The following is a 27,481-nucleotide window of genomic DNA, read 5'->3' on the forward strand; positions in this document are numbered from 1 at the left end:
CTTCTGTCTGGCCTCTAGGGTCACTGGAACCAAAACATTACCTTTGCTTTCTCTCTCCACAGATGCAACACTTCTTTCTTGTATTCTGTCTTTCTTCCTTTTCTTTCTTCTCTCTAGCTTTGCCATAATCTCAGGATCATGCATCCATTAATTTCTCTCACTATTCTCTTGACCTCTCTCACCTCTAGCCCATCTTGGTATTGCTAAGCAATTGTCCCCTCTTCTCCATTTATAGAGTCATAGAATCATCGAGATGTACAGCATGGAAACAGACCCTTCGGTCCAACTTGTCCATTTTGACTGGATATCCCAACCGAATCTAGTCCCACCTGCCAGCACCCAGCCCATATAGCCCATATCCCTCCAAACCCTTCCTATTTATATACCCATCCAAATGCCTTTTAAATGTTGCAATTGTACCAGCCTCCACCACTTCCTCTGGCAGCTCATTCCATAAACGTACCACCCTCTGTGTGAAAACGTTGTCCCTTAGGCCTCTTTTATATCTTTCCCCTCTCACCCTAAACCTCTGCCCTTTAGTTCTGCCTCCCCCACCCCAGGGAAAAGACTTTGTCTATTTCTTCAATCCATGCCCCTCATGATTTTATAAACCTCTATAACGTCACTCCTCAGCCTCCGACCCTGCTAGGAAAACAACCCTAGCCTATTCAACCTCTCCCTGTAGCTCAAGTCCTCCAACCCTGGCAACATCCTTGTGAAACTTGAAAGGGTTCAGAAAAGATTTACAACATCCTTCCGATAGGAAGGAGACCAGAATTGCATACAATTTTCCAACAGTGGCCTAACCAATGTCCTGTACAGCCGCACCATGACCTCCCAACTCCTGTGCTCAGTACTCAGACCAACAAAGCAAAGTATACCAAATGCCTTCCTCACTATCCTATCTAACTGTGACTCCACTTTCAAGGAGCTATGAACCTGCACTCCAAGGTCTCTTTGTCCAGCAGAACTCCCTAGGACCTTACCATTAAGTGTATAAATCCTGCTAAGATTTGCTTTCCCAAAATGCAGCACCTCATATTTATCTAAATTAAACTCCATCTGCCACTTCTCAGCCCATTGGCCCATCTGATCAAGATCCTGTTTTACTCTGAACCATGGGGCTTTAACTCTTCACGAAGGGCTTGCAGTTCAAAGTCGAAACTCCCACATTCAACCTTTCTTCTCTCGTCACTCTGTTCCCTTAAGTGAGGAAAGGCCGCTGATATTTGTGAAGGATTCTGTCAATTTCCCTTTGGGCTGGTCAGTGAGTGCATGGGAAATGGGAGCGGGCTTGATTACCTCTGGTATTACGGCCCTCGTAAAGAAAACACAGCACTTCCATCTGCCTCCTGGCCAAGCTTAAGAAAAAAACAATGCGGAGAGAGACTAACCACTTGGGAAGATCCAGCATTTTCCAAGTGCTTCAAAATAAAGCGCACTGGTGGTGTCCGCAAGTTCTTGTCTAATCAACTGTTTGATCAGATTCTACCTCCTGCGACTCATACACCGGATGATTTGGTCTTAACTATTTGCTAAATATTCATGGTCAGATCAGACTTTGGATTGGCACAAGAGTGAGTGGGAATGGTGATCAAAAAACACAACAGGGAGATCTCGCTCCAAAACACTTTATTGTTTCCAATAATAAGGATCTGACAAATGTAAAAGGTATGAGAGAACACGTGCGTTATTGGCTTGGGTGGATACCTATATTGGAAGCCGTCAGGTTGATTGAATCCTTGTCCCTGAGCTCAAAGGTTCATCCAAACCCCAAAGACCAGAGAACAGTAAATCTCAGGAAGAATTGGGCTAAATTGGTGGGTAATTCCAGGGCACGGGAAATAAATCAAAGCTGAGTTGCTCAGGAGAGAAGTTAGGAAAAACAACATTTTCATACAAGACTCACGGCGAAGGGGCAACGCTCCGAAAGCTTGTGGTCTCAAATAAACCTGTTGGACTTTAACCTGGCGTCGTGTGACTTCTGACCAGCCCAGTCCAAGACCGGCACCTCCACATCATTCAGGAGCGGAGTGTGGAATGCTTTCCCATAAAAAAAGCAGTCGATGATTGGTCAATTAGTAATTTGAAATCTGACACGATTAAATGTTCATGGACAAGGAACCAAAGCACATGGAGGGAGTTGGGATACAGATGAGCCATGATCTGATTGAATGGTGGGATATGTTAAAGGGCTAAATGGCCTCCTCTTGTTCCTACAATGATTAACACTTGTAGGGGTTAGGAAGCATATTATATATCGACGAGACAGGAGTCACTAAATTATTCCGAGTAATATTTTTGTGCAGGATGCATTCAAAATGTATTCAACGCCTGTTATCAATCCAAAGTTGATACAGTTTAAAAGACAGACAAATACTTCCAGGGTTACAACACTCACGACTGAACTAAGAGGTGAAGATACATCAAACAATGAGTAAACAATTAATTACTATGGATACACATTACAGAAATCACAAATAGATAGGATGTTAAAATTCCTTTGATCGTACAAGAGTCATATTACGTGGTGAGACAGTAACATGCAACTGATGTACCAGAATCACAAACCTTGAGGAAAACTTCAACATAGTAGATTAGAGGAACAAACGCTCAACATATCCAATGAGGATTAATTGGAACCTCCACAGTTTGGAATGGTTGGAAAGGGACATTAAAGCTTTGGAGATACTTTGAATTTTTATTTTAGCTTTTTTGGGGAGTGAATCAGTGTTCTCTGTGCTGGAGGTTGGTGGGAGACAGGATAATCAGATCATGAAGAGGTCCTTATGTTGGATAGAATGGGGCTCTCCACATTCTGCATTTTCTGATGCTGTCACTGGTGGCTCAGTTACAGAGGTGAAAAGTGTAGCCCTGTAGTTCTGTATCAATCCTGATTCGGGATTTGGACCACATAAGTTGTCATTACCCAGTACGCAGCTCAGACTCTGTCCTCCCAAGCCAATCCAAAACCAAGTCAGAATTCCAAGAATCCGGCAAATACAACTCCAGGACTGATATATTCAAACTGACACAGTGATGTGGATGGTTTATAAAGGTGAGGGAGATAAATAAGATGTTTCATGATGTTGACACCAAGCAGCATTCAATACAAAACAGATTAGTTGTGCTGCAGGATCAGATTGCCCAATTATTTCAATGTTCTGATCTAGTTTGAGTCTGTGTCTATGCTAAGACAGTCATTTCTCCACAGGCTGATGACTTTTATTAACCAGGGGTCACTAGCCAAGGACACAGCCATTTTGGATGAGATGAGAAGGAATTTCTTTACCCAATAGGTCATGCATTTCTGGAAGTTTCTACCCCAGAAAACTGTGGATGTGAGTCACTGTACAATTGAGACAAAATGAATAGACTTTTGGGAACTCAGGAAATTAATCAGGAGTGCTTGGCAAGTGGTGTTTAAGTTGAAGCTAGGCAATGATCTTCTTGAATAGTGGAGGAGGCTTGAGGGGGTCTTACAGACTAATCTTGCTTCTACTTCTATTATCCTCGTGACCAGATTGTCTCCTATTGACTCTAAGTGAAGGACTTGCCATGATTTGGGGGTCTCTGGAATATTACTGACATGGTTATTTTTAGTTTGTAAGTCACTTAGACATTCCTGATGAAGGGCTTATGCCCGAAATGTCGACTCTCCTGCTCCTCGGATGCTGCCTGACCTGCTGTGCTTTTCCAGCGCCACACTTTTTGACTCTGCTCTCCAGCATCTGCTGTCCTCACTTTCTCCTACTTACTTAGACAGCAGAGGTTTTTGTTTGCTCTGGCCATGCACTGCTGCATTAGTTCAGTTGTTGACTTATTAGTTTTAAGTTTGGGGGAGTTACAGTAGAATTAAATGGCAATGGGTGTTATACAGGCGTGTTGAACCCTGTGATACTAAGAAGGAAATCCCCTGTGTTTCAACTGGCTATTGGACTGTGAAGGGAATCACAGATGAATCAATGCTATATTCAGTCAATCTCCACGTGCAGATGTCATTGAGGGCTTCGCCTGGGTGACTCCCTGCCCCATCTTTAACCAGGCCTACCCAGGACAACCAACATTTTAGCAACCGAGACCAAGGTAGGCTAATTTACCTCTTCCTAAGCCTTGAAATGAAGACATTGATCTATAATATGGACCAGAGACAGAGTCTTGGCCTTGTTGCTGGGCAGTACCATGAGGCAAGAGAATAACTTCCTGCCAAGATGCCATCTCATTTCAGGCTCATCTTTACTTTTTTTGCTGCTGCTGGGAGTTACTATGGTTCAAGGATAAGGCTGTAGCTGCTCTATTCCAGATCCCTGACTCCCAATTAAACCTCAGCATGTAGTTTGAGAGAAAACAAAATAATATTTCTTACCTCTTTCCCTTGTTGCAAGTTCACTCTTTTCCCCCAGTTTAGTTTGTAGGATGGAGATGACAGAGCAGTCCTCCCCATCATCTGGGTCCATGGTTGACCATTTGATATGGACAATATCGCACTCCCCACCATCATAACGTCCTTTGCTTTGACCTCATACCCCCTCCACCTATTTCCACCTCTGGCCCATTGCTCAACTTTGTCCCTATCTCAGTTTATCTGCAGTTGAAACCCTCCTTCAGGCCTTCATTACCTTAAGACAAGACTATCCCAATGTACTGCTCGCTTACATCACACGTTCTATCTTCTGTAAACCTTCTGCTACTTAACGTTTTAACCTGCACTGAGTCCTTCTCAGTCACCTGTCACCTCAGCACTCGCTGACCTGTGTAGTGATTGCAACGAGGTCAGCCAGATGGACCTCATAGAATCTGAGTTCCCTGACTGGGGCTGTTAACCTGGTCCAATCAGGGAGCCCTGGCTGACAGAGAAAAAGGGTGAGTGTCAGAGATGCTGACGCTGGTAACTGGCTCTGATTAAGTCAGTACTGAAGTCAAGAACTGTTCATGTGTAAATAAAGGGAGACAGGATACCAGTCTCAGTGGAGTTATTTCAACCTACGTTGGCTCCCACTTAAGCAGTATCTCATCCTTTTAAAATCCATCATAGCCTTGCCTCTTCCTATCTCTATCATCTCTTCCAAAGACACAACCCACTGAGGTATCAGCATTCCGTGGATTCTGACATTCCACACCCCTGCTTTTAATCCCTCCACCATTAGTTGCCAAGCCTTTAGCTGCCAGAGCCCCAGTCTCTGGAATTCCCTCCCTAATAAAGTAGGTGGGATGGGCTTCAGAGTGGTTCCACAGGCTGGCACAAAACTGAGGGCCGAAGGGTCTGTTCTGTGCTGTAGTGTTCTATATTCTAAACCTTTTTACCTCCTGCCCTCCCTCCTATAAGACACTCCTTAAAGTCTCTTTCCTTGGCCCAGCCTTTTGTCAACTGAAGTAAACCCTCCTTACATGGTTCAGTATAACATATTGTTCCAGAATTTTCCTGTAGACAGCCTTTGGACATTTTGTTGCATTAAAGGCATGATAAAAATCCAAGCAGTTGTAGTCACCTGATCTCACCGGAAGGGAATGGAAATAATTGCTGTGACTCACCTCCGCAGGCTGGGGAGAAAAGAGAGAGAATAAAAGGAATAATTAGCAACTATAGCCTCAGATAATGTTTTAGCTGAGTGGGGGTGTACGACAGTAATTAAACAATGCTCCTCACCTCGGTCAATTGATTTCTGTTGTTGCTTTAAATTGGCCATTCAGATTCTGTACCAACCATGCCTTTCGTTTGCTTCCCACCCCGCCCCCAGGCATAGACAGCATCCTTCAGCTTATGTGACCTGTAGTGTGTTAGTGAGCTATTCAACCACAGGAGCCTCCACAGTTAGGCCTAAATATGTTGTCACTTGACAAGTTACTTGTTGCAGAAGTATTCCTAGCTTCTGACCAGCTCTTACAAGGAATAGAACATGGATTGCCAACAGTGTGGAAACAGGTCATTTGGCCCAACAAGTCCACACTGACCCGCAAAAAGGTATCCCATCCTGACCCATTCCTCTACCCTATTACAAGTCCCCTAACTAACGCACCTAACCTACACATCCCTGAACACTATGAGTAATTTAGCATGGCCAATTCATCAAACCTGCACAACTTTGGATTGTGGGGGGAAACCGGAGCACCCGGAGGAAACCCACACAGACACTGGGAGGATGTGCAAACTCCACACAGATAGTTGCCTGAGGCTGGAATCGAACCCAGACCCTTGGCACTGCAAGGCAGCAGTGTTAACTGCTGAGGTACCATGCCACCCCTTGTAGCCATATATTTAAAGATCTAGACTAGTTGAGTTTCTGGTGAATGATAACCCCCAAAATGTTGACACTTGGGGATTCAGTGATGGTAAAATCATTGAATGTCGAGGGGTGGTGGTTAGATTGTCTCTTATTTTTTATTCCCTCGTTGGGTGTGGGCTTCACTGGCTGGGCTAGCATTTATTGCCCAGCCTTAGCTGCCCCTTGGGAAGGTGGTGGTGAGCTGCCTTCTTGAACCACTGCAGTCCATGTGCTATAGTTTGATCCACAATGCCCTGGGGGAGAGAATGCCAGTATATTAACCCAGCGACACTGAAGGAACAGCGATATATTTCTGAGTCAAGATGGTGAGTGGCTTGGAGGGGAACTTAGACGGGGTGGTGTTACTACCACAGTGAGACACAGTCCGAGTAAGTACACAACTTAGGAAATTTGATGGTAATGTGGGAATTCAGTACAGACGGGAAAGGCACTTATTTGACTCACAGTTGGTAAGGTTTTTTTTAAAAACAGGATAACTTGAGGCCCCAGGATCGGGGCTCTCCATAATACAATGACATCACAGGCAAACCATAAGTTCATTGGTTGGTGATAACTACTAATTTGACTATCAATTATTGGTAACTTTCAGATTAAAGGGAAATAGGGGAAATATTTACAGGCTATAAACCAAAAGGGCAGCACAATTTAAAAAACAAAATCGAAATAAGAACTAAGAAATTAAATTAGGATGCTTGGCCAGGTGATTATTGTAACTACATGATGTGGGAGCTGGTGGACCCCACTGTTGTTGTAGTGAACACGTCTGTAGTTGGGTGCCTGAGAATCCCCGGCTCAGGGTTGATGCGCAGGGGTCTGAGCTCGGACCACTGCGACATATCAGGGAGGGGGAGAGTTACCCGCACCCTGCATTTCAGGAGGCAGTCACACCCTTTGGATGAAACTACCTCGAATTCTGTCAGTGGTCAGGGACGGGAGAGTGTTGACTATGAGCGAGGCGCATGGAGGGATCCAAGAGGTAATGCTGAAGGAGCCTCAGTCCTCGAGATTGTCCAACAGGTTTGAGATTCTTGTTTCCTGAGCAGATGAGAGTGGGGATGAGAGGGAGGATGAATAAACTGACCACAACACACACCATAGTACAGGGAGCCATTCAAGAGTGGGAGAAAAGAGAAATATAGTTGTAATTGGGGACACTACAGTCGGGGGAATAGACACTGTTCTCTGTGGCCAGGATTGAGAACACCCCAAAGGCTATGTGGCCTGCCTGGTGCCTGGGTTCAGGATATTTCATCTGGGCTGCAGAAGAACTTGGAGTGGGAGAGGAAAGATCCAGTTGTTGCTGTCCATGTCGGTTCCAATGATATTGGTAGAAAGAGAAACCAGGTTCTGCTGAGGGAATACATGTGTAAGCAGTGAGGGGCTAAAGTAAAAAGCTGAACCATAAAGGTAATACCTGAATACCCTTACTCCCTGAAGATTTTGAAAATGGTTAAAGGGCGGAGGGTTAGCAGAGGTTAATAAACACTACATTGGACAAACAGGCAGAAAGATAGCCACCAGGATACATGAATATCAACTAGCTACAAAAAGACATGACCCTCTCTCACTAGTATCCTTACATACAGATGAGGAAGGACACCACTTCAACTCAGACAACCCATCCATCCTAGGACAAACCAAACAGAGACACACATGAGAATTCTTAGAAGCATGGCATTCCAACCGGAACTCTATCAACCAACACATTGACTTGTGTTTACCACTCCCTGAGAAAAATAACAGGAAATGATGTCACCACAGGAAATGACATCACAAACCCAAGGAAACCTAAACACATTAATAGAAAGCAGGCCATGCCACCAGTGCTTCATCCGGAGGCTCACTGATGGTGTTACATAGTATGGTGAAGAAACGTCTGAAAATGAACCTTCCAGCTCAGCGAGCAAACCTACATCCAGAACCTCAACCTGAGCTACAAATCTTCTCGAAACTTGCTAGAGGTTAATAAAGTTTCCAGGACAAATAATAAGAGAGTATGGAAAGGGTCAGGAAGCTAACTTCGGGCACAGCAGATAAGATAATCCGAAGGGGAATAAGATAATCAAAGGGTTAGGATGGACAGTGAGAGCTTTTTTTCCTCGGATGGTGCTGGCTACCACCAGGGGAGGTAGCTTTATATTGAGGGGTGATAGATATAGGACAGATGTCAGAGGTAGTTTCTTTACTCAGAGAGTAGAAGGGGTGTGGATTGCGCTGCCTGCAACAGTAGTAGATTCGCCAGCTTTATGGGCATTTAAATGGTCAATGAACAGGCATATGGACAAAAATGGAATAGTGTAGGTTAGGTGGGCTTCAGATTGGTGTCACAGGTTGGTGCAACATCGAGGGTCAAAGGGCCTGTCCTGCGCTTTAATGTTCTATGTTCTATAAAGGCACAACAATGAGAGGGGTGAGCAGTCAAGTCAGGATTGAGGGGGTTGTACTTAAATACACGCAGGATATGAAACAAAATGCAGATTGAAAGTAGCAGGTATGATGTTGTGGGTATCACAGAGACATGGCTGCAAGGGGATCGGGGTGGGAATTAAATATCCAAGGATTCACGCCTTAATGAAAGAACAGGCAGATGGACAGAGGGGGAGGGGTTGGCTTGTTAGTAAGAAATGAAATTAAATCATTAGCAAGAAGTGATATAGAGTCGGAAGGGGTAGAATCTGTGTGGCTAGAGTTGAGAAATCACAAAGAAAGAAAGACCCTGATGTGAATTGTGTACAGGCCTCCTAAGAGTAGTCAGCGTGTGAGGAAGAAAATAGATCAGGAGATAGAAAAAACATTTTAAAAAAACGCTATTACAATAATCATGGGGGACTTCAATATGAACTGGGAAACTCAGGTTGGTAGTACATCTCAAGGAAAGGAAATCATGGAATGTCTACGAGATGGCTTTTTGGAACAGCTCGTGGTAGAGCCCACCAGGGAACAGACAATACTGGATTTGAGTTCTGCAGGGGTCAGTGTTGGGACCACAACAATTCACATTATACGTTATCGATCTGGACGCAGGAAGTGAGAGCCATGTTGCAAAGTTTGCAGATGACACAAGGATTGCTGGAGGAACACTGTAGTGTTGAGGAAGTGGGGTCGCTGTCGGACTTGGACGAGGAGAGTGGGCAAAGAAATGGCAAGCGGATGACAATGTGGGAAAGTGTAAGGTTTTGCACTTTGGTAGGAAGAATAGAGGCACAGACTATTTTCTAAACAGGGTAAGGCTTCGGAAATCAGAAACACAAAGGGGCTTGGGAATCTTAATTCAGGATTATTTTAAGGTTAATGTGAAGATTCAGTTGGCAGTCAGGAAGGCAAATACAACGTTAGCATTCATTTCAAGAGGGCTACAGTACAAGAGTAGGGGTGTACTGCTGAGGATGTATAAGGTTCTAGTCAGACTGCTATTAGAATATTGTGAGTATTTTGGCTGCTGTATCGAAGGGATGATCTGCTGGCATTGGAGGGGGTTTACAGTAAGTTTATAAGAATGTTCCTGAGGATAAAGGGATTGTCATATGAGGAGCGGTTGAGAATGCTGGATCTGCACTCAATGGAGTTTAACAGGATGAGGGGGATCCAATTGAAATTTACAGAATACTGAAAGGCTTGGACAGAGGGGGAGAGGGGGCATGGAGAAGATGTTTTCACTAGTCAGAGAGACTAGGATCCAAGGGTACAGTCTCATTGTGAATGGATGATCCTTTAGAACTGAAATGTGGAGGAATTTCAGAGGGTGGTGAATCTGTGGAACTCATTGCCGCAGAGGGCTGTGGAAGCCAAGTCACTGAGCGTATTTAAGACACAGTGAGTTAGGTCTTCGGCTGGTAAGGGGTTCAAGGCTTATGGGGAGAATGGGGTTGCGAAACACACCAGCCATGATGGAATAGTGGATCAGACTGGATGGGACTGAATGGCCTAATTCTATCCTATGTCTAATGGCGACAGTTTGAAATTTGCCATTCTTGCATTTGTCCTGAGGAGTACAAAATGAAAAGCTTCAGCTGCATTTCTCTCTTCGCAGCAAGATTCAAGTTCAGTGCTACCAAGCAATTGTTTCTTCCTCCTCAGATACACGTCGATCATTTTGCTTTGGCACTGAGTTTGCAAAGGAAATGACACAACACGTAGAGGATTGACCATTTGGTCCATGCTGGGTGAATGAGTTTTCTCCTCCTCTACTTGTGTCCGCATCCATTCCTTCCTCATTTAGTTCTCCAGCTCCTCCGACATCATCAGATCACCTCTGTCACGTTCATGACAATGGTTTATTAATCCATTACTGGTCGGGATTGATTAACTCTGTGGCATTGTTTATTTAAAACAGTGAAACACATTATAAACAATGAAGCAGACACTGCAACAGCCAACTGGTTTCTGAGAGTGCAGATTGTAGACCTAACTGTCAGGCAGGTTGGTAACAGTGTATACACACACAATATGGAATCCTGAAAGGTGAACTCTCTTAATGGCAATGCACATATCTAACATAAGCAAACCTTTGATTCTTTTCATCTATATTTTAGAAACAAGCTGATTTTGCAATAATCGATACATACACCATGGATGATATTGTCATTATTACAGACTCTGGGATAACAAAGAGTAATTTTTTAGAATTTGATATGTTTAACAGATGTCTGCTGACTGAGTTTACTGCACATGTATTTTCCACAATGCACGGTCTCGGTCTTGCTGACGCGTCTATTAGAACGCTTAAGTGGATGTTGCAGTGCTTACATCAGCCTTCCAGCCCCTTGGTTTGCACTTTAATTGAAAAGACAGAGTCTTACCACAGTGTTCACTCATCTCCTGCCTCACGAACGCACGGATTTGATCCTCCTGTAATGAAGAGGAGGAAGCAAAGAGGGCAGGGTTAATGTCGCAGTTTAGTGGACTGGCACAGTCGACCCTCCCTCGAGGCAATGCACACTGCAGACCTGCACTTGTCCGCTAATGAGACCAATTACCGCAAATACAGTCCCTACCTCTGGGCTGACTGGCTCCATTCTACAGCTCACCCAGGAAAGCAGGTCAGCAGGGAACCGGCCCCATTTACAGGCGGAATTTGAATTAAATATGCTTTCTTCTGCACAGTTTAATGTAAATAGTTGTCTGGAACCTGCTTTTAATTTACTATTTTTGGCTACTTTGCCCGGAAAGTCTCAGAGAGCTCTGTCCCCAAATTGTCTGACACTTCTTGACTGGTGAGGTTTTCCTCCTCTTATTCACCCCTTCATCACTTTAATTTATATTTGCATATTTAATCACATTCCAACAGGTACCTGTCCCTGCCATTCACATTCCTATAGATCCCTGCCCCTGCCATTCACATTCCTATAGATCCCTGCCCCTGCCATTCACATTCCTATAGATCCCTGACCCTGCCATTCATATCCAATAGATCGCTGACCCTGTCATTCACATCCCTATAGATCTCTGCCCTGCCATTCTCATTCCTATAGATCCCTGCCCCGCCATTCTCATTCCTATAGATCCCTGCCCTGCCATTCTCATTCCTATAGATACCACACCCTGTCATTCTCATTCCTATAGATTTCTGCCCTGCCATTCACATTCCTATAGATACCACACCCTGCCATTCTCATTCCTATAGATACCACACCCTGCCATTCTCATTCCTATAGATCCCTGACCCTGCCATTCACATTCCTAGAGATCCCTGACCCTGCCGTTCACGTTCCTATAGATACCTGCCCCTGCCATTCACATTCCCATAGATCCCTGACTCTGCCATTCTCATTCCTATAGATACCACACCCTGCCATTTACATTCCTATAGATCCCTGACCATGCCATTCACATTCCTATAGATCCCTGACCCTGTCATTCACATTCCTATCGATACCACACCCTGCCATTCACATTCCTATAGATACCACACCCTGCCATTCTCATTCCTATAGATCTCTGCCCTGCCATTCACATTCCTATAGATCCCTGACCATGCCATTCACATTCCTATAGATCCCTGACCCTGCCATTCTCATTCCTATAGATACCACACCCTGCCATTTACATTCCTATAGATCCCTGACCCTGCCATTCTCATTCCTATAGATACCACACCCAGCCATTCACATTCCTATAGATCCCTGGCCCTGCCATTCACATTCCTATAGATCCCTGACCCTGCCATTCACATTCCTATAGATCCCTGACCCTGCCATTCACATCCTATAGATCCCTGACCCTGGCATTCACATTCCTATAGATACCACACCCTGCCATTCACATTCCTATAGATCCCTGACCCTGCCATTCACATTCCTATAGATACCACACCCTGCCATTCACATTCCTATCGATATCTGCTCTGCCATTCACATTCCTATAGATATCACACCCTGCCATTCACATTCCTATAGATTTCTGCCCTGCCATTCACATTCCTATAGATATCACACCCTGCCATTCACATTCCTATCGATACCACACCCTGCCATTCTCATTCCTATAGATCCCTGACCATGCCATTCACATTCCTATAGATCCCTGACCCTGCCATTCACATTCCTATAGATCCCTGCTCTGCCATTCACATTCCTATAGATCCCTGACCCTGCCATTCACATTCCTATAGATATCACACCCTGCCATTCACATTCCTATCGATACCACACCCTGCCATTCACATTCCTATAGATCCCTGACCCTGCCATTCACATTCCTATAGATCCCTGGCCCTGTCATTTCCATTCCTATGGATCCCTGCCAGTGCCATTCTCATTCCTATAGATCCCTGACCCTGTCATTCACATTCCTATAGATCCCTGCCATTGCCATTCACATTCCTATAGATCCCTGACCCTGCCATTCTCATTCCTATTGATTCCTGCCCTGCCATTCTCATTCCTATAGATCCCTGACCCTGCCATTCTCATTCCTATAGATCCCTGACCCTGCCATTCACATCCCTATTGATCCCCTGACCCTGCCATTCTCATTCCTATTGATCCCCTGACCCTGCCATTCTCATTCCTATTGATCCCTGACCCTGCCATTCTCATTCCTATAGATACCACAAACAGAGAGCCTCCAGAGGATTTGGACATTATGAGGTGATTTACTGACAAAGCAATGAGACTAATTTTTAAAGATGTTGTACAATTCCACCAGTGTCTCAAACCAAAAGAAAAATTAACATACCGTCATTCCTGGTTGTCCTTGATCTCCTTTTTGACCGTCAGGACCCATTTCACCCTTAACCATAGAGATGAGAACAAATGGTTATAACTTTATCGACAACTGATGCGAGTCAGTGCAACATATGCACAGAGCACAGCTTTCCCCATGTAACAGCTCGACCCGATTAAACTGAAGGGTAGGCTGGTTTGCACAGATTTTAACCTAACTTTCAGAGAGATTCACAATCACAATGTGGAAGATTGTCTGGGAATCCAATGCAATGCTGGATGGAAAACGCGATCAAGAAATGTTGTAGAGCAAAGAACAAGACCATTCTGCCTATCAGCTCTGTGCCAACACTTTATCATTCACATCTTCTCTACACAGCTGACATTGCCATTCACACCTCATTTAGACATATACTTTGTTTTGTTTTATCTTTTGTGATTGGTTAGACAGTTCCACTCTCTTGTATTTTCTTCAAACAATGCTAATCCTACAGCATTTATCCAATTTTCTTTCGCAGACTAATGAAATCTACCTCCACCACTCTTCCAGGAAGCATCTTTCAGCTCAACTCCACTTCTAACCGCATGAAACAAATGTGCATCTCTCTTTCTGGTTCTTCTATCAATCACCTTGAATCAGCGTTACAGGTCTACCTGCCAGTAGAAATATCCCTTACTGCAAGACTGATGTCCAGACAGAGGGTCAATTCTTACTTCTGTTTTCTACATTTCTATATTTCATCCAATGAAGTATTTATCCTGAACAGTTAGTGCTTTTTTTATTCATTCATGTTACTTGGGCATCACTGGCTGGACCAACACGCCTGGCGCTAGTTGCCCCTTCAGAAGGTGGGGGTGAGCTGCCTTCTTAAAGCGGTGCAGTCCATGTGCTGTGGGTTGACCCAGAATGCCATTAGGGAGGGAATTCCAGGATTTTGACCCAGTGATAGTGAAGGAAGGTGATATATTTTCAAGTCAGGATGGTGAGTTGCTTGGGGGGGGATCTTGCAGGGGGTGGAGTTCCCATGTATCTGCTGCCCTTGGAAGTGGTCATGGGTTTGGAACATGCTGTCAGAGGATGCTTGGTGAAAGTTTGCAGTGCATCTTGTAGATAGCACACACTGTTGCTAGTGAGCAAGGGGAAGGTGACAAAGCCAGGATCATGGGGCGGCACGGTGGCTCAGTGGTTAGCACTGCTGCCTCACAGCACCAGTGTCCCAGGTTCGGTTCCAGCCTCGGGCGACTGTCTGCGTGGAGTTTGCACATTCTCCCCGTGTCTGCGTGGGTTTCCTCCTGGGTGCTCCGGTTTCCTCCCACAGTCACAAAGATGTGCAGGTCATGGCCATGCTAAATTGCCCATAGTGTTAGGTGCATTAGTCAGAGGGAAATGGGTCTGGGTGGGTTACTCTTCAGAGGGTCACTGTGGACTGGTTGGGCTGAAAGGCCTGTTTCCACATTGTAGGGAATCTAAAAATCGACTAATGGCAGAAACAATGGCCAAAGCCCTTGCTAATGCATCTGACAAGGTGTTGTCAACTAGTCTCTGGCGGTGGCAGCATTGTGGGCACTGTGGAGCAATGGGTTTCATAGAGGGAGAGATGTTCTTCTCATCATGGGCGAAGGGGAACCCCCCTACACTGGTGACCTCACCTAAAACCATACCTTGCAACAAGTCCCAGCTGGGGGTCACAGCAGAATAAGGAAAGGAAAGAAAGGAGATTGTGACATCTGCATCCTAGGTACACAGTCCTGTCAAGCGGGCAATGTAAGTGAGAGATTTCTTGAGGTTTTCTGAAGCAAGGTATTTCATGAACAGCAATCTTTGGCTTATGAGGAAGCCTAATAGTCAACAACAGTACTGTGTAAGGTGAAAAAAAAATCATCCATGTACAACCACTCAGGGTAAAAGCCGCCAGGTCAGCATCATGCCTCCAATTGATATAAACGACAAACAAAAGTGGACCCAGCACCAATCCCTGTGGAACACCTCTGGTAACAGGTCTGCAGTCCGAAAAACAACCTCCACTCATCACTCTTTATCTCCTGCTGTGAAGCCAACTTTGCATTCACTTGGCAAGCTCACTCTGAATCCCATGTGATCTAACTTTATTAATTAGACTACCATGTGGAACCATGTCAAAGGCTTTACTAAAGTCCAAGTAAGCAGCATCTACAGCTCTGCCCTCGTCAATCGTCGTGGTCACTTCCTCAAAGAACTCAATCAGGTTTGTGAGACACGATATCCCTCACACTTTGTGGACACGTGTGTCACTGTCTGTTTGCTTTTTCTGAATTCATGGTATCCTGAATTTAAAGGGCTCAGGGTCCTCAATATCCCCACTGCTTACAACATGTCAACTTTGGCTGCAATTTGCAGCAGCCCACCTCCTCAAAGGTCTTTCTGGTAACAGAAGGAGGGGGGCAAGCTTGGGGAGTGGTGATAGCAGTGAAATTTGATTTAATTTGTTCACTGAGCAGAATCTTCTGTTTGCGTTAATGGAAAATAGTTTTATATTCACTCTCCCCTGGTGTAAAATCTTCAAATTGCCAAACCTCTCCATCATTTGTAAGATTTTGGGTTCTGGGAATTTGAGGTCCCTCTAGCTTAAACATTTGGGAATGTAACTGGACAATATCTTGGAAATTCTTGGAAGTGGGGGATAGCTGGGTAGGGTCTGTAACTCCCCAAAGAGATTAGAGCAGGATTTTGCATGGTGAAGCAATGGCCTCATTGGATTAGCACTCCAGTGATAATACAGAGACCCAGGTAATTTTCTGGGGACCTGGGTTCAAATCTTGCCACGACAGATGGTGGAATTTCAGTTCAGTTAAAAAAAAAATCTGGAAGTAAGTGTCAAATGGTGACCATGAATCCATTGTTGGGGAAACAACCCACCTGGTTCACTAATGTCCTTCAGGAAAGGAAACTGCTGTCCTTACCTGATCTGGCCTACATGTGACTCCAGATCCACAGTGATGTGGTTGACCTTTAACTGCCCTCTGGGCAATAAATATTGCCTAGCCAGCAACAACTGTCATTCCATGAATGAGGAAGAAAAAGGGTGACCTTGTTAAAACACAGAAGGTTCTGTGGGAACTTGGCAGGCTAGATGTTGAGAAAACATTTCCACTGGTGTGGGAATCTCAAACTCCAGGAGATAGTTATAGAATAAGGGGATACTCACTCAGAATCGAAATGTGAAGGAGTTTCTTCTCTTAAAGAGTAGTGACTGTCTGGAATTCTCTACCCCAGAGAGATGTGGAGGCTAGGTCACTGAAAGTCTTTAACAGGAGGTCGGTCGAGTTTTGAAATATTGAGATGCTGAGAGCTGGCAAAAAGGAGGAACTGTGACCTCTGACAGATCTGCCATGATCTTGTTGAATGACGGAGCACGCTTGAGGGGCAGAATGGCCTACTCCTGCTCCAATTTCCTGTACTCTTATTCTCTCAGACCACCCTCAAGGCACACAAGAGACAGTGTGATTGGAAAGACAGGCTCAATAGGCCACTGGGAACCAGCTGTTTTGATGGTGAGGACTACTCAGTGTATAAAGTAATTGCATCATCCAGTGTGTTAGAAATTCCAGAACCTGTGTTGCTCTGGAATAGCTCATTGTTCCGACACTTACAGGATCTCCTCTCTCCCCAGGGACTCCTGGAATTCCTCTGGGACCTGGAATGCTCACACCGAGAGGCCCTCGTTCACCCTAGAGTCAATCACAAACAGCGAACACTGTTAAAACATCCATCCTCGACATTCTGGGGTCACAGAAAGCTCAAGAAGTTAGCAAGGTGTCAGAACCACAAAGGGTGGATACTAACCACATCAAAAAACACTGCAGAGGAGCGGTCTCTAATCAACCTGTTCAGATAATGGTATGACACATCTCTGGCGCAAGTGGGATTAGAACATGGGTCTCCTGTCTCAGAGGTAGAGTCATTACCACTGCACCACAAAAGCCTCCATTGCAAGCGAGATGTTGGTCGCTCCAGCTGGTCAAGCTAAGCTAAACAATGGGAAACTGGCTTCCCCAAAAGTTGCAGAAGTGAGGAAGGTTTGAATGATCGGGGCGACGCAGGGGCTCAATGGTGACCGCTGCTGCCTCACATCGCCAGGAACCCAGGTTCAATTCCACCCTTGGGTGACTGTCTGTGTGGAATTTGCACATTTTCCCCGTATCGGTGTGGGTTTCATCTGGGTGCTCTGGATTCCTCTCACAGTCCAAAGATGTGCAGGTGAGGTGGATTGGCCATGCTAAACTGCCCCATAGCGTCCAGGAATGTGCAGGCTTAGGTGGATTAGCCATGGGAAACGCAGGGTTACAGGGATAGGGTAGTGTTTTGGGATGCCCTTCAGAGGGTTGGTGGAGACGCGATGGGCCAAATGGCCTGTTTCTGCATGAAGGGAGTCTATGAATGAAAAGAGGATGGTGGGTAATGCATTGTGAATTTACTGTGAAGAACCTTACAACTGGGCTGGGAGTAAAGTGGGATTTCCAAAACTGTTCCCACCGAAGAAAAGATATAAAATCCAATGAAATTTACAGGGAATTTCAGAAAAGCAGAGAAGTGAAAACAGCTGCAACGTTAACAGAAAATTGGCATTGACATGTGTTGTCAAGTATTTGGTCTGAGATCATGAATCTTTTAATTAAGCTTCATTCGCTCATAGAGCGGATGCACAAAGCTGTCTTATGCTTACACGCTGGAGACTGGAAGAGACAGGCCGACATGGGGCGATGCCATATTGGATATGGTACTGGGTAATGAACCCGGCCAGGTGTTAGATTTGGAGGTAGGCGAGCACTTTGGCGTTAGTGACCATAATTTGGTTATGTCTACAAGAGCAACGGGCAGGGGTAGGCATATACCACAGGGAAAGAGGTATAACTGGGGGAAAGACAATTATGATGCGATTAGGCAGGATTTAGGATCCATAGGTTGGGGAAGGAAACTGCAGGGGATGGACATACTTGAAATGTGGAGCTTATTCAAGGAACAGCTACTGCAGGTCGTTGATAAGTATATACCTATCAGGCCGGGAGGTAGTTGTCGAGACAGGGAGCCATGGTTTACTAAAGAAGTTGAAGCTCTTGCCAAGAGGAAGAGGAAGGCTGATGTGAGGATGAGGTGTGAAGGCTCAGTTAGGGGGCTTGAGGGTTATAGGTTAGCCAGAAAAGATCTGAAGAAAGAGCTAAGAGCCAGAAGGGGACATGAGACTTTGTTGGTGATCAGGATCAAAGAAAACCCTAAGGCATTCTATAGGAACATTCTATATTCTATAGGAATAAAAGAATGATGAGAGTAAGATGAAGGCCAATCAAAGATAGTAGTGGAAAGTTGTCTGTGGAATCTGAGGATATAGGGGAAGTGCTTAATGAATACTTTTCATCAGTGTTCACATTGGAAAAGGGTAATGTTAGTGAAAATACAGAGATAAAGGCTATTAGCTTAGATGGGATTGCGGTTGACAAAGAGGAGGTTTCAGCAATTTTGGAAGATCTGAAAATAGATAAGACCCTGGGGCTGTATGGGATTTATCCTCGGATTCTCTGGGAAGCCAGGGAGGGGTTGCAGTGCCTTTGGCTTTGATCTTTAAGTCATCATTGTCGACAGTAGTAGTGCCAGAAGACTGGGGGATAGCAAATGTTGTTCCCTTGTTTGGGAAAGGGAGTAGAGACAACCCTGGTAATTATAGGCCAGTGAGCTTCACTTCAGTTGTGGGTAAGGTGTTGGAAAAGGTTATAAGAGATAGGATTTATAATCATCTGGAAAGGAATAATTTCATTAGGGATAGTCAACATGGTTTTGTGAAGGGTAGGTCGTGCCTCACTAACCTCATTGAGTTCTTTGAGGAGGTGACAAAACAGGTGGCTGAAGGTGAAGTGGTTGATGTGGTGTATATCGACTTCAGTAAGACGTTTGATAAGGTTCCACACGGTAGGTTATTGCACAAAATACGCAGTTTCTGGATTGAAGGTGATTTAGTGGTTTGGATTGGAATACAGAGGGTGGTGGTTGATGGGAAATGTTCATCCTGGAGCTCAGTTACCAGTGGTGTGCCGCAAGAATCTGTTTTGGGGCCACTGCTGTTTGTCGTTTTTATAAATGATCTGGAGGTGGGCGTAGAAGGATGGGTTAGTAAATTTGCGGATGACACTAAGGTAGGCAGAGTTGTGGATAGTGCCGAAGGATGCTGTGAGTTACAAAGGGACATAGATAAGATGCAGAGCTGGGTTGTGAAGTGGGAAATGGAGTTTAATACAGAAAAGTGTGAGGTAGTTCACTTCAGAAGAATTAACAGGAATGCAGAGTACTGGGCTAATGGTAAAATTCTTGGCAGTGGAGATGAACAGAGAGATCTTGGTGTCCAGGTGCACAAATCCCTGAAAGTTGCCACCCAAGTTGATAGGGTTGTTAAAAAGGCATATGATGTGATGGCGTTTATTGGTAAGGGGATTGAGTTTTGGAGCCATGAGGTCATGAATCAGCTGTACAAGACACTGGTAAGGCCGCACCTGGAGTATTGTGTGCATTTCTGGTCACTCCATTATAGGAAGGATGTGGAAGCTTTGGAAAGGGTTCAGATGAGACTTACTAGGATATTGCCTGGTATGGAGGGAAGGTCTGATGAGGAAAGGCTGAGGGAACTGAGGCTGTTTTCATTGGAGAGAAGAAGGTTGAGAGGTGATTTAATTGAGACATATAAGATAATCAGAGGGTTAGATAGGGTGGACAGTGAGAGCCTTTTTCCTTGGATGGTGAAGGCTAACATGAGGGAACATAGCTTTAAATTGAGGGGTGATAGGTTTAGGACAGATATTAGGGGTAGTTTCTTCACTCAGAGAGTTGTATGGGCGTGGAACGGCCTGCCTCCAACAGTAGTAGACTCGCCGATGTTAAGGGCATTTAAATAGGCATTGAACATACACATGGATAATAATGGAGCAGCGTAGGTTAGATGGACATCAGATTTTTCACAAGTCAGAGCAACATTGAGGGCCGAACGGCCTGTACTGCGCTGCAATGTTCTTTGTAGAATCAAACAAACGATGACAAAAAACGGGTATTGCTGAATCAAGAAACAAAAGAGACAGCAGCAAACTTACAAAACCAACCTTGAGCACAGGGAGCAGGCATAATTAATTACCTTCTGACCCTGGATTCCTTCTGGCCCTTTGGGACCTGGTGATCCCTGAGGTCCAGGGGGACCAGCTGTTCCATCAGCTCCTCTCAGGCCCGGGGGACCAACAACACCAGGGAAGCCCTGAAAAGAGAAAGACAGTAAGACTGGAAACAAACAAAAACTGAAACTGCTGGAGAAACTCAGCAGGTCTGGTAGCATCGGTGGAGAGAAAAAAACAGCTGATGTCCCTTCTTCAAAACTAGAAGCAGCTGAGTAATGGTGGTCTTTATGCTGATGATGGGGAGGGGGTGGGTGGGTCAAGGAGTGAGTGGATCAGTGCAGAGGGAGACAATTGATAGGTCTCTCGACCTATCCCTTCACTCCTTCCCCTACCTACCTGCATATATACTACCATTACTTAGCCAGTTCTAGCTCTGAAGAAAGGTCACAGGACTTGAAACATTAACTCTGTTTTTCACTCCACAGATGCTGCCAGACCTGCTGAGTTTCTCCAGCAGTTTCAGTTTTTGTTTGTTTTCGGGTTTTTATTATGCTATCTCTGCTAAAGTTAAATCTGTGAGTGATGCTCTTTTAAAGGCTTCTTGCACACCCTTGTAATAATCTTAATTTTATCAACTTCCCACTGGATGCATGTTCAGCACCTGAAAACCATTCCAAATCCTCTTCCCTGTCTCAGGAATAGCCCAGCTCATGCCTCCTAGTTCGGCAACCAATGTGTGGACCGTAATTATAACTCACCCGCTCTCCTTTCTCTCCCCGCTCTCCTTTCTCTCCCTGGAGCCCATCGAATCCTCGGTCACCCTGTGTTACAGACCAGACCATATCAGTGCCGGGAGATACATAAAGATCAAGGGCTGGGAACTATTGCACAAAGCTCTGTCACTATTTTCATACCTTGGGTCCAATGAGACCCTCTTTCCCAGAGAGGCCAGGGGGTCCAGGTGCACCAGGGTCACCCTGAAAGATAAAAGAGCAATCAGCACCAGACCTCAGGAATACCACCACTCCCAGGTTTCTCTAATTCAGTTTGGAGACCAACTAGACAGTCTGTCACATATAAGAACACAGAGCATGTTGGTGGATATAACACAAAGTGTTCACCATAGAAATTCCCAATCCGAACCTCTCCAGACATGTGGAGTGACAGGAATGTGTCACCAAGACAGCTTGAGAATAGATCAGCTCTTAAGGAGTCATTGAGAATCAGAGTGTAAACTCTCCACGAGTTGGAGTCAGATCTAACACAAAGGAAGGCAATTGTGTTTCAACTGACAGGAGGAGCATGCTGGTAATCAAAACCCATTACTTCATCTGTTAAATGGAGCAGCTGTGTGGGGTAGCATGGTGGCTCAGTGGTTAGCACTGCTGCCTCACAGCACCCAGGACCTGGGGTTCAATTCCAGCCTCGGGCAGCTGTCTGTGTGGAGTTTGCACGTTCTCTCTGTGTCTGCAGGGGTGCTCCGGTTTCCTCCCAGAGTCCAAAGATGTTCAGGTCAGGGTGGATTGGCCATGCTAAATTGCCCATAGTGTCCAGAGATACGTAGGCTTGGTGGGTTAGCCATGGGAAATGCAGTTAAAAGAGATGAGGTGGGTTACCCTTCAGAGGGTTGATATGGACTTGATGGGCTGAATGATTTGCTTCCAGACTGTAGAGATTCTATGATTATAAAAAGTGGAAATTTTCTACTTAATCAGCAAAATAGTCCCTTTTTTCTCTGTTATTACTATTACATAGAACAAAGGAGTCTTTCACGTGGTTTCTTCAGTAATCTCAAACCTAATTTATTTATTATAAACATAATTTTTCTTAAGCAAGTGGCAAAACTGATTATTAACTCAGCCACCATGCAGAATTAAACTATATGTTAATCTCTCTCTCAAATACACACACATACAAAACACAGTTTTGCAGAAATATAATGAATTTTGGAATAAAAAGTCAAATAAAAACAAGGTTATGGATTCAGAAGGTTGAATGGGTTCAGCTTCTTGATTCTCCTTTGATTTCCTGTTGAGCTAATTGGTGTTTGTCACTGAATGATGCAGGATCCTCAGACCAGATTTCAGGTTCAGAGGGACATGGCTAGGAGTCCAGATATACAACACACAACAACCCCAGCAGCTGTGGCTCAGCAATGAACAGCACAGATCCAAAGCTGTATTGTGCAACAAAGCCTGAAAGCACATCCCCTGTCATTTCTTAAAAGTATTTTTTGGATGGAATTATTTGCTTTTCCAATAAACAGCTAACAAATACAGTTTGACCTTTTGACTTTTTGCTTTGAAGAAATCGCATGATAAAGCTTTTTCAACCCAGATATGTCTAAACATTCCATATTCCAGTTTATTATAGTCCATAAGTACATGTACTCCTAACGGTTGTCATTGTTGAAACCAATCAGCTCAGCCTCAGAGCATTGCTGCAGGAATTATTTGTAAGAAGTATTGCTAAGATGCTGCAGTGCATTCTGTGCTGTGTGTCACATTTGATCCTAGAATGAACTCTTGATTCCATTTTCTTAACCATCACTAAGTCTATCCATTTCCAGCTCTGTAACACTGCCCCAGTATCAGTTCATCAGCTTTGTTAGCTCAATCCATGATTATTCTGAAGTACTTCAGACTGGCATTCCCCATTTTACCCTCCGTAAGCTGAAGTTTATCCAAATCTTTACTGCCCATGCCGTAACTCACACCAAGTTCCATTTCCCTATCACCTTCGGTGCTCACTCACTTACATTGGCTTCTGTTCAAACAGCAGCTTAGTTTTAACATTTTTTATCCTTGTTTTCAAATCTTACCGTGGTTTCACCCTCCTCTGTGTCTGTGATTTTCCTCCAAATGGTGAGATCTCGGTGTACACTGAATCCTGGCTGCTTGAGTATCACGAATGTCATAGAGTCATAGAGATGTACAGCATCGAAACAGACTCTTCGGTCCAACCCATCCACGCCGACCAGATATCCCAAACCAATCTAGTCCCCAGGGAAAACAGCCCCAGCCTCTTCAGCCTCTCCCTATAGCTCAGATCCTCCAATCCTGGCAACATCCTTGTAAATCTTTCCTGAACCCTTTCAAGTTTCACAACAACTTTCCGATAGGAAGGAGACTAGAAGTGTACGCAATATTCCAACAGTGGCCTAACCAATGTCCTGCACAGCCGCAACATGACTTTAAAAGGGAACGTTAATTGTTCCACTATTGATGATCGTGCTTTGTAGGCCCTGGAGTTCCCTCTCTGTACCTCTCCATGTCACTTGACTCCTTCAACCTAGTTTTGACCAAACTACTGGCCATCTGACCCATACCTCTTTCCGCCTGACAAACAATGACAGTACCATAATCGAATAAACCTCAACCCCATCCAACATACCGTTGACCAGAAACCTAACTGGACCAACCACATCAATATCAGGACTAAGACATGCTCGACTACAGTGGGGAGTAACTTGCCTTCTGATTGCCCCATTGTCTACAAGGCCCAAGTTGGGAGTGTGATGGAATGCACTCCAATTGCCTGGATGGGTGCAGCTCTATTGTACTCGAGTTTGACACAATCTAGCAGAAAGCAGCCTGCCTGATCCACTACTCCCTTTAACAACACACAGAGGCAGTATTGTGCAAAGACTGCACGAAACACTATACAGACAAACAGGTCCCATAGACACCAACTATCCACTAAACATCACCACCAGCTGTCCCTAGTAGCCATGCACAAGGATGACAAGGGCAACAAAATTGACTGGGACAACACAATGACCACAGGACAATCTAAACAGAGGACAGCCAGAGAATTTCTAGAAACATGGCACTCAGCCATGGACTCCATCAACAAACACATAGAACTAGACCCATTATATCGGTCACGACAACAAACTAACAGAACTGGCAACCGGAAGCAGCAGGAATGGAACCAAATAAATTCCAGAAGAGGCAGTACAGCAGCACTTTACAGGAGGCTCCAAAGCCCTGAAGATGTCACCCAGACAGGGGACAAACATCTGCAAACCAACTTCCCAGCTTGGCGAACATAACCACAACCACGGCAACCAGCACCCGAGGTACAGATTGTTACAGAAACCGCGAGTATTGTGTACCACCCATTGAGGAACTGCAACAACTCACCAAGTCTCTTCTGATAGCACTCTGCAGACCCACAGCCTCTACTGTCTGCAAGAACATGGGCAGCAGATACATGGGAACACCACTCCCTTGCAAGTTACCCTCCAAGCCATCCTGACTTGGAAATATATTGCTGTTTCTTCAGTGTTGCTGGGTCAAAATTCTGGAATGCCAGGGACTGCAATGGTTCCAGGCAGTAGCCCCCCACCATCATGTCCGGGGAAATGCTGGCCTGACCACAAATGGCCACATCCCATTAACAAATAAAAACAGAATGTGATATGATGCCATCACAGCCTAGTTTTGTATTGCTCTCCAGATTTAAAGTGACCCTCCCGCCCTCTCCTTTTAATACTTCTTTTTAATCATCTTGGTAATATTTTGTTTGTGACTAACTGAAGTTTTGGGTGAATCTGGCCCAAAGCACGTGTTGGGTGCCCAATACTGGACATGATGCTTTTTCAAAATTCACTTGTAAGAGGTGGGAATCACCGGCTGGGTCAACGTTTATTACCCGCCCCTAGTTGCCCCTTGAGAAGGTGGGAGTGAGTTGCCTTCTTGTACCGCTGCAGTCCATGTGCTGTGGGTTGACCCCACAATGTCCTCACAGAGAGAGCTCCAGGATATTGATCCAGCAATAGTGAAGGAACAGCGATATATTCCCAAGTCAGGATGGTGAGTGGCTTAGGGGAGAACTTGCAGAGGTGGTGTTCCCATGTATCTGCTGCCCTTGGTCTTCAGGATGGAAGGGGTCATGAGTTGGGAAGGTGCTGTCCGAGGATCTTTGGTGAATTTCTGCAGTGCATCTTGTACATGGTACATACTGCTGCTGCTGCTGCTAAGCTAATGTGCAGTATGGTCCTTTAGGGAAAGAAATTGCCATTCGTACCTAGTCTGGGCTACATGTGACTCCAGACTCATATCAATATGCCCTCTGAGCAATTGTGGATGTGTAATAATGCTGGCCCAGCCAGTAATGCTCACATCTCATGAATGAATTTTTAAAATTCACCGAAGATCCTTAGACAGCAGCTGATCACATCCATTACTTTCCACCAATGCCTTTAAAAACGGTGCCCCATTTACTGAGCACTCTCTCAATGAATTCTTACCTGTTCCCCCTTCCTGCCAGGAAATCCAAGTCTGCCAGGAATACCAGGGTCACCCTGCACAAAGAATTTCACCAAGTAAGAAATCAAGATGGCGCAGAATAAACATCAGCTCACCATAAGACGAGAGCTCAGAATTGTTTTTAAAAGGACTGGATGCAATGGCTATTAAAAATGAGCAGTACCAGAAGCTTTTTCAACAAAACGGGCAGAAAAGGACAACCTTTCTTCAACTCTCTCTTTTGTTCAAGGTATCCTGAGTACCTTTATATTCCCAGTGAAGCACTTCCTTACACAAAGGAGAGTGAAATTCGGGAAATCTCTCGCCCCACCAGAAAGCTGTCAGGGGTGGGGGTTGGGGTTCAATTGGAAGTTCCAAAACAAAGCTACGTTTCGGTGAGGTAAGGTTGTCCAGGGATGCAGAATCGAGGTACATAGGTGAAGGCGATGTATCAGCCTTGTTTTATGGAAATCTTTAACAAAACATAAAACCCTAGACAACATCGACACATGTTCACCCAATACTACTCTTTCAATTACGGAGATATTAACCAACTTGCATGCTGATACTCAATTTGTAACTTGAGGTTTACATTACTTACATCCTCTTTCATTTACCTTCCGAATTTAAGACCATAAAGACTCAGGAACAGATGTAGGCCATTCAGCCCATCAAGTCTGCTCCACCATTCAATCATGGCTGATCTGATAACCCTCAACTTCACTTTCCAGCCTTGCCCCATAACCCTTGATTCCCTTCTTGATTAAAAACCTGTCAATCTCAACTTTGAATGTGCTTAATGACCTAAACTCTACAACCCTATACAGTAAAGAATTCAACAGATTCAGTATCTTCTGACAGAAGAAATTCCCCCTCATCTCTGTCTTAAATGGGTGACTCTTTCCTCTGTCATTATGCTCCTTCATCCTAGACTCCCACAAAAGCAGAAGCTACCTTTCCACATCTACCCTGAATCGTCATTGTTTCAATATGGTTGTCTCGCGTTGTTCTAAACTCCAATGTGTACAAGGCAACATCGTCAACCTCTGCTTGTCAGAAAATCCCTCCATGCCAGGGATCAACATAATAACCTTCAATTCCAGTATTTCTTAGATAAGTGGACCAAAAGTGTTCACCAGCATTCTCAGTATGTTCTAACTAGAGGCGTGTATAGTTTTAGCTGTAGACTTCTTTATATTGCAATCCCTTCTAAATCAAAGCCAACATTCCATTTGTCTTCCCTATTACCCCCTAAACTTGGATGCTTGCCTTTTGTGATTCGTGCATGAATCCTCTTCTTGCGTAGCTTTCAGGAGTCTTTCTCCATTTAAATAATCCCCAGATCCACTATTTTTCCGACCAAAATACATAATCTCACATTTTCTCACATTGTATTTCATCTGCCCACATCCTTTAACTGTCCATAACCCTCTGCAGACTCTTTGTGTCACTCTCACCACTCGCTTTCCCACCTGTTTTCAGGTCATTGCCAATTTGGCCAGAGTATATTCACTTTTCTAACCCAAGCTGTTAATATATATTATGAATACCACTGACCCCTGTGGCTGAAATAAAAGTGAACTATTTAGTCACCGTGTCTATTCCTTACCTTGTTTCCCTTCTCTCCATCAGTGCCACAGGCACCTTTTGCCCC

The 27,481-nt window shown here is 44.7% G+C and overlaps 1 protein-coding gene across 1 annotated transcript in view; it reads right to left on the reverse strand.

The window, feature by feature from the left end:
* Positions 1 to 20,425: 20,425 nt before the first annotated feature.
* The window catches only part of LOC122559237 (collagen alpha-1(VII) chain-like), a 262,907-nt gene continuing 255,851 nt past the window's right edge, over positions 20,426 to 27,481 (reverse strand). The window contains exons 96-98 of the mRNA XM_043708618.1: positions 21,334 to 21,396; positions 20,599 to 20,715; positions 20,426 to 20,479 (exon numbers count right to left, since the gene is read on the reverse strand). Coding sequence (XP_043564553.1) covers positions 20,426 to 20,479; positions 20,599 to 20,715; positions 21,334 to 21,396 — 234 coding nt within the window. The remainder of the gene's footprint in view (positions 20,480 to 20,598; positions 20,716 to 21,333; positions 21,397 to 27,481) is intronic.

This window comes from Chiloscyllium plagiosum, chromosome 18 (assembly GCF_004010195.1).
Source record: "Chiloscyllium plagiosum isolate BGI_BamShark_2017 chromosome 18, ASM401019v2, whole genome shotgun sequence".
Classification (NCBI taxonomy): domain Eukaryota; kingdom Metazoa; phylum Chordata; class Chondrichthyes; order Orectolobiformes; family Hemiscylliidae; genus Chiloscyllium; species Chiloscyllium plagiosum.